The sequence below is a fragment of the Adiantum capillus-veneris genome, chromosome 6 (assembly GCF_014529385.1).
Source record: "Adiantum capillus-veneris isolate H3 chromosome 6, ASM1452938v2, whole genome shotgun sequence".
NCBI classification, from domain to species: domain Eukaryota; kingdom Viridiplantae; phylum Streptophyta; class Polypodiopsida; order Polypodiales; family Pteridaceae; genus Adiantum; species Adiantum capillus-veneris.
The window spans coordinates 114071821-114083410 of NC_140936.1; the positions used below are offsets into that span (position 1 = coordinate 114071821).

The window sequence follows — 11590 nt, forward strand, 5'->3', positions numbered from 1 at the left end:
AACCTTTCATTGTCTGTCTGAGAATAACCCCACAAAGAGATGAGGTTAGGGTGCTTGATTTTCCCTATTGTTTTTATCTTTGCCTGGAAATCTCTTGGCTCACCCTTCTCATCAATCTTATGGATGAGCTTCTTAACCGCTACCACAGTTTGATCGTCTAAGGTGGCCTTGTAGACTATGCTAAAGCCTTCACTGCCTATCCGGGCCTTGTAGACTATGCTAAAGCCTTCACTGCCTATCCTGGCCTCTTCACAGAAGCCCTTGGTGGCCTCCTTGAAGGTGGTTATGGTCTAGGTGGTTTTTGGAGCATTGGACCAGGTTGCCTAGGCTGAAAGGGATGGTGCCAATGAGGTTGTTATGTAATAATGAAAGCACCTGGGTGTAGATTAGGCTACCATAGTCCTCTGGAATAGTTCCTGTAAGCTTGTTTTGGCTAACATCAAAGAATGTTAGGCTGCCTTCACTAGATCCTGGAGGGTTAGGGATGTAGTATGGTGCAATGTCTGCATAGAAACGCTAAGGTTGCATCTCTGCTCTGGAAGTTTAGAATTTTGCTTAGCCTTAAAAGGTGAACTCTTATCATGGTAAGCACTGAACCCGAGCCATACTCTGTGCATAGATCTCCGTACAGATACTTAAAATACCCGAATCGCAAACCAGTGCTGAGCGTTCCTTTTATCACCTTCCCTGCTTGCTCGGTCAGTTCGCAGGGGATGATGCCCTCTAGCTCATTGCTGCTAAGATCCAACCACACCAGATACCTGCAGTTTCCAAGTGTGGGTGGAATTGTGCCTGATAACGAATTGTTGCCAAGGTGCAGAAAATTGATTCTTGGCATAAGCCTCAGCTCTGGCGGAATGTAACTTGTGAGACGGTTGTTTGAAATAGTTAGCCACTCTAGGCTGCTGCAGTTTGAGAGGGTGGGAGGGATGGTGTCGGACAAGGGCCCAGATGCAAGTAATTGATTCGCCAGCATGAGACCACTAAAGGAATGTTGCATGTGATGTAAAGAGGTTGCTTGTGAGGAGAGCGAGCTACTCTAAGCTGTAGTTTGCCAAGGTGGGTAGAATTGTGCCGTGCCGTTGAAAAGGTGAGAACCAGCAACCACAGTTGGCTTGTCGTTGAGCAAATGTCATGTCTTCTCCCTCAATGAAATGAGATTGGCCCACTCCTTCCTACAAGTAAGGCAAGACGGGCAGTGGCTTTGCCATTCACAAAATTATGATATCTAATGTGATAAGGTTAAACCATCCAAGGGCACTGCCCCAGACAATTCATTATCTGCAAGCAGCAACTTCTTGAGAGAAGGACCACAAAAGAAGGGCAGGATGCTTTCTGTGGTATGGGATAAAAAGTAAGTTTATTTTAGTCTAACAAGAGAGAAGAGAGCAGCTCCATTCACTCCAAATTAACATGATAAGATATCAATGAAAGAGCTCCCCTCAGTCCAAATTAACATGATAAGACGACATCAATGAAAGAGCTCCCTTCAATCCAAATTAACTTAATAAGACATCAATGAAAGAGCTCCCTTCAGTCCGAAGTAACATGATAAGACATCAGGAGCTTCCTTCAGTCCAAAGAAAAGTAGCTCCCAAACCAAAGGAAAGCTTTCTTGCCAGCTTCCTTCAGTCCAAAGGATACTAAATAGCTTAGCTCCCTTCAGTCCGAAGTAACATGATAAGACATCAGGAGCTTCCTTCAATCCAAAGAAAAGTAGCTCCCAAACCAAAGGAAAGATTTCTTGCCAGCTTCCTTCAGTACAAAGGATACTAAATAGCTTAGCTCCCTTCAATTTAAGGTGAGGTGGCTTCCTAGCCTAGGGTAGTTCTCTCCCGTCCAAGGAGAAAGAGTTCCCTTCAGTCCAAAGTTTATTTTAGTTCAAAGCTCCCTTCAATCCAAAGAAAGTATAATGAAATATTTTCCTTACCACAAAAAGCTTTCGGTGTCGCATAACCACCTCACCGGCACCATCTAGCTCGTTGAAGCTGAGATCAACCCACGATAGATACCTGGAGTTCCCAAGTGTAGGCAGTATTGTGCCCGACAATGAATTGTTGTTGAGATGCAGAAAATTGATTCTTGGCATAAGCCCCAGCTCTGGCGGAATGTAACTTGTGAGATGGTTGTTTGAATTTGAAATAGTTAGCTACTTTAGGCTGCTGCGGTTTGAGAGGATGGGCGAGATGGTGCCGTTGATAAGGTTGAGGTTGAGCACCAGTAGCCATAATTGCCTTGTTGCGCTGCGGATGTCAATGGGATTTCTTGTTCAATAAAGTTGCCCTACATAACCATCTCTCTCATGTTAGGCATAGCCGGTAGCGGTGTCGGGAAGGCACAAGTCATAAAGTTGCAACTGACATCTATTGCAGCAAGGCTGCTGCAGCTCTCCAAGGGCACCACCCCAGACAAATCATTGTCTGCTAATAGCAATCTGCGGAGCGAAGGACCACAGATCTTGCCAGGAATAGTTCCTGTGAAGGCATTTGCACTGAGGTCAAGTACCCTTAACCTACTGGAGTTGGGGAGGGATGCAGGAAGAGGCCCCGTGATCTTGTTGAAGCTCAATACAAGCTTATGCAGAGCCGAAAATTGGGATTATCTTGTTTCTTCTTGTTGCCGAAAGATCCAGCTTCTTAAGCTGGTGTAAAGAATCCCCAAAATCGGGTAGTATTGCGCCTGTGAGATTGTTTTTGGAGACGGAAAGCACCTCTAGGCTTACTAGCTGGTTGAAGATGGTGGGAATATTTCCAGGAGTTCAAGGAGATGTTGACATGGCGCAAGCTTTGGCAGGAGCTGAGGGATGTGGGAATTGGTCCTGTTATAAAATTTTTAGAGAGATCTAACAGAGTTAGGTCTGAGCAACTACCAGCTATGGCAGTTGTAAGGTTCAAGGTAGATAATAAGAAGGCTTTAAGAGGTATTTCGCCAGTTCCTTGATTAAAGGAAATGTTAAGATGTTTAAGTGTCCTGCATTGGCCGATACCCATCGGGAGGCTGCCTGACAGGCTGTTGTTTGAAACGTTAAGCCATGAAAGAAAGGGCGTCGCAATGGAGGAGAGAGCGCCAGAGAAGTTGTTGTGCGAAAGCCTTGTCAAGCACGCAATCAAACCCTTCCCTTCCCCAAGATTACAAATCCACTCCCTGTCGTACTGCGCCTGTTCTGCCTCCGCCATTAGAAGAAAATAGCGGCTGGATGAACCGAACCCGGGTGGGGTACTCGACTTTTTAACGTTGATCGTCGATTTCTGTCAACAATCTGATGATTCATCATCAAACCCACTCTGCGAAGCTACCATACCAGTTCTCGTGAAAGTGGAATGCTCAGGGCAGGACTGGAACTACTCTACTGGGTTTCTCCATCTTTCGAGATAGATCATCTAACCTATAGATTAGGTGGTTTGCGGGCCTCTAGTCGACTTTTAGCGCGCCTCCATTATTAGGTGCCACGAGTTGCGGCTAATTCTTCAAGTAAGTGTCTTTTCTCTGTAGTTTTTGTCGATATACCTAAAGAAAAGAAGCCGATTTCGACGGTACAGACTTTGAGTCTGGAACAGGTACTTCGAGTGAACTAGCTTACGTGGATGAAAGGTGCTGTTACTTCGAGCGAAGTACCTGACGTGGATAAAGTCATGGGTGAAGATGCAGGTGCTTCAAGCCTTTAGTAGATGAAGAAGCGGGTGCTTGAAGTAAATTTGAAGTAGCTTTAGTAGATGAAGGATTCGTTTTATTTGCTTTCCGCCTTCTGAATCCCGTCACCCGCTATCCCTTTCACGGCAACCACAAGTCCTGCGAGCAAAACGCAACCTTAAACCTTACCGTACCTTCTTTTCTTGTTAGGTGGTGTTGGTCAGGGGCAAGCCACCGTCTGGCCGTCTGGCTTATCTGAGTTAAGCTTATCCGAGTCAGGCTTATCTAAGTTGAGCTTATCGGGGTTAGGCGAGCCGGAGGTCATATAGTATATGAGGGGTTATGAGAGCTATCATTCAATAGTTTGTCGGTCGCTCTCGACGACCATGTTGGCTGCCTTTTTGTCATTAGCTTTGAAAACACCATGAAGCTGTGCACATTGCCTTTGTCTGTGCATTTGGGAGTCTGGTAGAACTGGCACATATCCAACTGTCCCATGCGCTCACAGCACAACACAATAATATATGTGTCACATGCACTCACTAACCGCGCCATCTCGAAGTCGGCGACGTGAGCCTCTAGCGCCTCGTCAAGAAGCACATTCGTTGTCTTGAGGTCTCGATGTAGGATGTTTGGACGGCAATCAGTATGGTTGAATAATAAACCTTTGGCTGTGCCCAAAGCGATCCTTTTCCCTAAGGTAACTTAAGTTGGAGAGCCATGTGATGGGTAACCATTCAAGTTGAATGCCATAGTACTAATGCTTAAGGCGGTGAACCAGATACCTACCACGGGCCAAGCAGCTAAGAAGAAGTATAGAGAACAAGAATTGTTGAAGCTAGCATATTGGAAGATCAAACGACCGAAGTAGCCGTGAGCAGCTACAATGTTGTAAGTTTCTTCTTCTTGACCAAACTTATAACCTGCATTGGCAGACTCATTCTCAGTAGTTTCTCTAATCAAACTAGAAGTTACCAAAGAACCATGCATAGCACTGAATAGAGAAGCACCGAATACGCCAGCTACACCCAACATGTGGAAAGGATGCATAAGGATGTTGTGCTCAGCCTAGAATACGATCATGAAGTTGAAAGTACCAGAAATGCCCAGAGGCATACCGTCAGAGAAACTTCCTTGACTAATTGGATAGATCAGGAAGACGACGGCAGCAGCTGCGACTGGAGCTGAATAAGCGACAGCAATCCAGGGGCTCATACCTAAACGGAAGCTTAGTTCCCATTCGCGACCCATGTAGCAAGCTACACCAAGTAGGAAGTGAAGAACGATCAGTTCGTAGGGACCACCATTGTAAAGCCATTCATCGACGGAAGTTTCTTCCCAGATTGGGTAGAAGTGTAACCCAATAGCTGCAGAAGTAGGGATGATAGCACCATAGATAATGTTGTTACCGTATAGCACAGAACCAGAAATGGGCTCGCGAATACCGTCAATATCTACGGGAGAAGCTACGACGAAGGCGATGATAAATACAGAGGTTGCGGTTAGTAGGGTGGGAATCATCAAGACACCGAACCATCCGATGTAAAGACAGTTTTCAGTGATGGTGATCCAGTCGCAGAAGCGACCCCATAGGCTTGTGCTTTCGCGTCGTTCTAAAGTTGTGGTCATGGGAATTTTTGGTTTTCGAAACGGAATTAGTGACTCCCCTAGTAAGCCTGTTACTATGTAGCATATCACAAAAACCTATCCGTGTCAACCAAAATCGATTGAGTCTCTAGAATTCTTGGATACAGAGGCTTTTTTCCCGTATCTCAAAATTTTTTGTCACTTACTTCGCAACCTGGATTCCCTAAAACAAGGGGAGAGGGAGAAATGAAATTTCTCTCCTAGGTAATGCACGCCCCTAATCAATTTTGGTCTCTAAAAAAAGAATCCTGCATCAAGCCTTTTCATGGACGAAGCACTCCGCAGCTTTGCATCGGCCAACGTATTGTAAATATTGGAATAATTGACGAACTAAGGAGGAAGTAGTCATCAATCCCTCACTCATCCATCTCTGCGTAGTGTTTCTCAATTCCCCGATACTTACGCCCCGATTCCAATCCACAACGAAAAGATTGTGGATTGGAACTAATCTCATCTAAGCAAAACTAACGGAAGTGGGCAAAAGCTTTGTTAGCTTCCGCAACTTTATGAGTCTCTTCCTTCTTCCGTATGGCACTCCCAGAATTTCTGGCGGCATCTGTCAATTCATCACTCGACCTTAAAGCCATACTTCGACCTGAGCATTTTCGACATGCGATCAATGACCACCGGATGGCCAAAGCTTTTCCTTTTGCAGGTACTACTTCAATGGGAACTCGATAAGTTGATCCACCCACACGTTTGGTTTCTGTGACTACATCGGGAGTTACCCCACGCACTGCCTGTCGCAGAACAGACAGTGGGTTCCTATTTGTCTGTTATCTAATCCGCTTCATAGCCTGATAAAAAATCTTGATAAGCTAGTGATTTTTTGCCGTTTTTCAGGATACGATCAACTAGCATGTTTGCCAATCGATTGCGATAAATTAGATCCGATTCGATATTTCTAATTTCGTTCGCTACACTGCTCCGATGTACCACGAGTTTACAACTACGTCAGACTTCAACCAAATTTTTTTTATGTCTTTTCCCGACGGTGTTTTAAGCTACTATTTCGGCTTCTTCACTCCATATTGTAGAGTGGATCCACCGGTTAGTGGGGGATCTCCCTCCAAACTGCACGTGCAACTTTCATCGAATACAGCTTTCCATATGATTGGGTAATAACTATGGTTTCCAACCAATTTTTATTCATCACATAAATCATATTTACTCATTGCACATTGAGTATCCGTCTCCCTCTCTTCCACGGAGGAAGAAGAAATAGGCATGGAAAGGAAAAATCTTGCAATTCAGTTATCTCACCAGTAATGTCCGTAGGTTTCCCGATCCAATCGGTAGATGTAGGCAAAGTCTCCGTCAAATATTCGTAGTCTTAACCCGAACCTGTTCCGAAAGGAAAAGGCTTTTTTTTTTTTATCAGGTGGGAGTCCGGGTAAAACTCAACTTAACCTACTGAAGTAAAACACCTTAGACACCAAGTTGTTTCACACAAATAGACGGGTAATGGTCAATCTTTGCAGTAGCAGGCTTCGGTCCCCTGGCGATGTTGGGTCGGCTACACATTTAACATATCAGAACAATTGATATGGAATCGTTGCAATGATACGAGTTGCGGCAATGCTCTGCAACGCACTGTAACGCCCTTTTTTACGATCTTTCACTCCTACAGCATCTAAGGCTCCTCTAACGATGTGATACCTAACGCCGGGTAGGTCTTTGACCCTTCCGCCTCTTACGAGGACCACCGAATGTTCCTGCAAATTGTGGCCAATACCTGGTATGTAAGCCGTTACCTCAAATTTGGAGGTTAATCGAACCCTGGCGACTTTAGGTAGGGCAGAGTTGGGTTTTTTCGGTGTAGTTGTGAGATAGTCGACAGCTATAACGTCGCTATACAAAACCGTACGTGAGATTCGCATCTCATACGGCTCCTCGTCATTCAATTACTATTGAGGGGAGAACTCTTCTCAATCGATTTCGACTACAAGTACAAAAAGAAATTTACGAAAAGAAATCTTACCCTTTTTCCTTGCAAATTCATTTTCAAAGTTTCGTCGTTGCGCCCCACCAATTTGCCGGATTGCAAAACAGCGACGCAGATGGAAAAATGAAAAATATCCCAAATTGATGCGTGGGTTTACAGATACAGCGAGTTTCTCGCCTTTGCGTCAATAATATGAGGCGGATTGAATATGGAGGAGATTGACGAGTCGGTATCAGCTTATCCACATGATTAATCATTTTCTGAGAAGGAATTCATTTTGAAATGAAGGCAGTTTCAACATCTCACTCTCGTTCTTCATTTTGTTCCGACGAGGCTACCTGAGGAGGATTCGGCAACCTAACGAACTACCCAATAAGAATAAGTAGATGAACTAAACTATGGATCCATAGAAAATGGGAGGGATCTGATGACTATTTGTAGTTTACCATTGATGACGACGTGAACGTAGCAACGATAAAAAAAAGGCTTAAAACCACTCCACTAGTAAAGCTCCAATTTATTTCATGCGTAGAAATCAATTCAAACACCTTTGGCAAAGACACTCTGCTAGGCCAACACTGACACTGAGAGATGAAAGCGGGGAGCGAATGGGATTAGATACCCCTGTCCTAGCCGTAAATGATGGAGACTAATCGTTGCGCGTATCAACCCCTAAGTGTTGTAGCTAACTTAGCGTTAAGTATCCCGCCTGGGGAGTATCGTTCCCCTTAGATCTTTAGGTGCTAGGCTAACGTAACCTCTCGGGACCAATGGTAGGCTAGGTGGTCCCTATGCTGGTGGGCAACCAACCCCAAACGCCAAGGCCAAGATTGCGGGGTGGAGTAAATGGCCAACTCGTCAGGCTCATGACCTGAAGACTGCAGGTTCGAATCCTGCTCCCGCACTACATGTTGTCAGCAGTTTTAAAGCAAAGAAAAACACCGTTTAAAAGAAAAGGAAATCAAGCTGTAAGCAAAGAAAAAGATGCGATAGAGAAAGCAAACAAGCGAAAGCAGAAAAAGATGCGTTTGCTTTAAAAGAAAGCAAAATCGACGCAAAGCAATCTTTGCCGGCCAACTGCTTTACTCCGTTCGACATTAGCTTTTTTGCGTGCTAGCTACACTACATAAAAGCATTTATGAAAATGTGTAAAAACAGATGTTAAAAGAAAAGCATTAATTGCACCATGCTCTTGTTTGGTTTAGGTTTCGTTGCGGGGCTTTCCGTAAGCGGAAGCTGTTTTTTTGTTTCTTTTGTGCGGGGCATGCTTTTGGAATTGGAGAGGCTCAGATACCTTGCGGATTTGTATCGAGCACAGTTCAACTTTCTTTATTCACAAAACCAAGTAGGATGAAATCTCTTACTAAGACTGCGGAGAGCAGCTATGGCGTTAATTCAGTCTTCTTCTTTGGCTAACACGCTGCATAGGCATACAGAATTAGCTTTGCTGGAGCGCCCGCCCTGAAGCCAAACTATCCCTCAGGGATCCCGGACCAAGCGCAAGTGGGGACTTCTCAACATCGCAAGTCACCTCTTGATGATTTTTCCATCAACCACACAAATATTTACATTTGATTATTATAGTTTGACTATTATACGAGAACGCTAGAGAATCTTTGTCTTTAGGCTTTAGCCATCCTTTACGTAACAAACCACTAAACTAAGAGGCCAGGTCGTTGATAGCAAGCTGTGTACTTGTCGGCTATCAATCATAAGGTGGAGTGAAATTGGATAGCCAGAGTGTTTTTGGGCACTCAACAAAAAGAGAGGCGCACAGGCGACAAAGTAACAGGGGGCTTGGGGTTGTTGGGCTTCCCCGTTTGGCTCACGTAGCTTAAGGGATAGAGCATTCCTATGTACCAGGAAAGGAAACGGCACCGGTTCAAGTCCGGTCGCTTTCCTGGATCGGAAAGGTCGCGGTAGTATCTATTATTTAGTTGAGCACTGCTTTGTTGATCTGAGATTATGCTTAACCCCCGCTCAGCCCCAATCCCGGGATGTAAGATGATTCGCCTTGCCGATGGCCGTTCCGCTTACGGTTATTGGCAAGAGCTGGTAACTAACCAAGAGATCATCAACGACAAAGATTGACCTTTTTTAACCAAAAAACCGAGTTTGATCCTGGCTCAGAATGAACGCTGGCGATATGCTTAACACATGCAAGTTGAACGTTGTTTTCTGTTTATAGAACAGTTGAAGACAAAGTGGCAAACGGGTGCGTAACGCGTGGGAATCTGCCAAACAGTTTGGGCCGAATCCCAAAGAAACGAAAGCAAAAAAGCAAGCTTCGATAAAGCTAAAAAGCGCTATTTGATGAGCCTGCGTAGTATTAGGTAGTTGGTTGGGTAAAGGCTGACCAAGCCGCAGATGCTTAGCTGATCTTTTCGGACGATCAGCCACACTGGGACTGAGACACGGCCCAGACTCCATAGGGAGGCAGCAGTGGGAAATATTGGACAATGGGCGAAAGCCCGATCCAGCAATATCGCGTGAGTGAGTGAAAAACGTCATGTTAGCGAGGAAGGGCAATGCCGCTTGTAAAGCTCTTTCGTCGAGTGACGATTATGACAAGACTCGAAAAAGAAGCCCCAGCTAATTCCGTGCCAGCAACCGCGGTAAGACGGGAGGGGCTAGTGTTATTCGGAATGACTGGGTGTAAAGGGCACGTAGGCAGTGAATCAGGTTGAAAGTTAAAGGCGCCAGCTCAACTGGCGGAATGCTTTCAAAAACAATTCACTTGAGTGGGATAGAGGGGAGTGGAATTTCGTGTGGTAGGGATAAAATCCGGAGATATACGAAAGAACGCCGAAGTAGTGAAGGCAGCTTTCTGGGTTTCTACTGATGCTAGGGTGCGAAAGCTTGGGGAGCAAACAGGATTAGATACCCTGGTAGTCCATGCCGTAAACGATGAGTGTTCGTCCTTGGTCCGCGAATCGGGGGCTCAGCTAACGCATTAACAACTCCGCCTGGGGAGTACGGTCGCAAGACTGGGGAGTACAAGCAAGTGTCCGGGGAGACCCGATTGCCAAGGCTCCTACCCCACCATGCGTTCCTTTGGGGAGGGTGTGAAGCTAACAAAACAATGCAAGAGGTGGCAGCATAGAACCCGCTAGGAGTGGCAAGACTACTGATCAACGCAAGTGAACTGTGCGACAACGCTTCGTAGAAACCATAAAGCTGTTGTATCATTACGGGCCAGCAGGCACTCTGTTGGCGAAGAATGAACCAGAATGTGATTTGGGACACGATGGGCCTCTGCGTGCCCCGATCGGCAAATGATACCGGAGTATAGCACAGGATCGCTTTTCCTTGTAATAAAGTCAACATGTCGACAAGGTAAACCCAATGGGCTTCCCTCAAGAGGTCTGGTCGTAAGATCAGATACCGTCCAGTGGGCAGAAGACGATATGAAAATCCACCAGCTTGCTTTACTGGGTAGGGTAAAATAGGCAGCGGAGGTAGATAGAGACATATCTATTCAATGAATCGCCGACCTGACCTTTTGAGTTGGGGGCCCGGTGCTAACTCGTATCATGAATGACAAAGCGCGAAAAGACCATTTATACGCACTTCGTGCCTTAAATGAATAACTGCGAGCAGTAACACCACAAAGGTTATGCAAGGGTTGCTGGGCTTCCCCCGCTAGGGTTCCCCTGGCTGAGCCAGCTGCCCTTTCTTCTAGTTTCATGCATACTGGAAACCAAGGAAACTGAGTTGCGCTTTGCTTCTAGCTTCTCTCTAAACACTCCGAGCGGTTCCTAAAACGCAGGAACCAAAAGCTGTCGGGGCCTAGACTTCCCATTCGTCATTTGAGCCGTACACGTGTCCGGCCCCTCCCTCGGACACATGGCATGAGCTGATGCAACCGGCCAGTGTGCCCTGAAAGTCGGACGACTGCGAAAGATTGAGAGAGAGAAAAAGAGATTGTCGAGAGAGAAAAAGAGATTGTCGACTGCGCGATACAGAGTCAAAGAGAGAGAGAGAGAGAGAGAGAGAGAGAGAGAGGCTTTGCCGCTTTGCCCTAAGTCAATGATTCGCCATCTCTCCTGCACCCACTTGCTCCTGGCCCTCGGTCCGCCCCTATCGTGCTGCATCATCTATTTCACCATCGCCTCCTTCCTCTCTGTGTTGTCTACTGGGTCCACATTCCCACGAAACCCTCTGTTAACTGCTCATAGGTGGCCATTGCTAGGTCATACCCCCGTTTGCAGCCTTTCTTCTCTATGTAGACCCCCCTCCTCTTATGTCTGCATCTACTCGGCCCTTCCTCTCTCGCAAAACAGTCCCAACTCTGCGTACCCTCATTGATGCAATTCGACAAATCAAAACAAAAAGATAGAAGGCACCATCATGCATCGGTAACGTTTC

At 45.8% G+C, this 11590-nt stretch overlaps 1 protein-coding gene and 1 pseudogene across 1 annotated transcript; both read right to left on the bottom strand.

Annotated features, from left to right (window-relative positions):
• Nucleotides 1–249: 249 nt before the first annotated feature.
• Nucleotides 250–3176, bottom strand: LOC147456106 (brassinosteroid LRR receptor kinase BRL1-like; annotated as a pseudogene).
• A 2512-nt stretch (nt 3177–5688) lies between these two features.
• LOC147456107 (uncharacterized) lies at nt 5689–7171 on the bottom strand. The gene is made up of 2 exons (XM_086515404.1): nt 6872–7171; nt 5689–6013 (listed from the first exon to the last, which is right to left on the bottom strand). Exons 1-2 carry the CDS (start codon nt 7155–7157, stop codon nt 5742–5744), a joined length of 558 nt encoding a protein of 185 aa, XP_086371530.1. The 5' UTR covers nt 7158–7171; the 3' UTR covers nt 5689–5741.
• Between the last annotated feature and the right edge of the window lie 4419 nt (nt 7172–11590).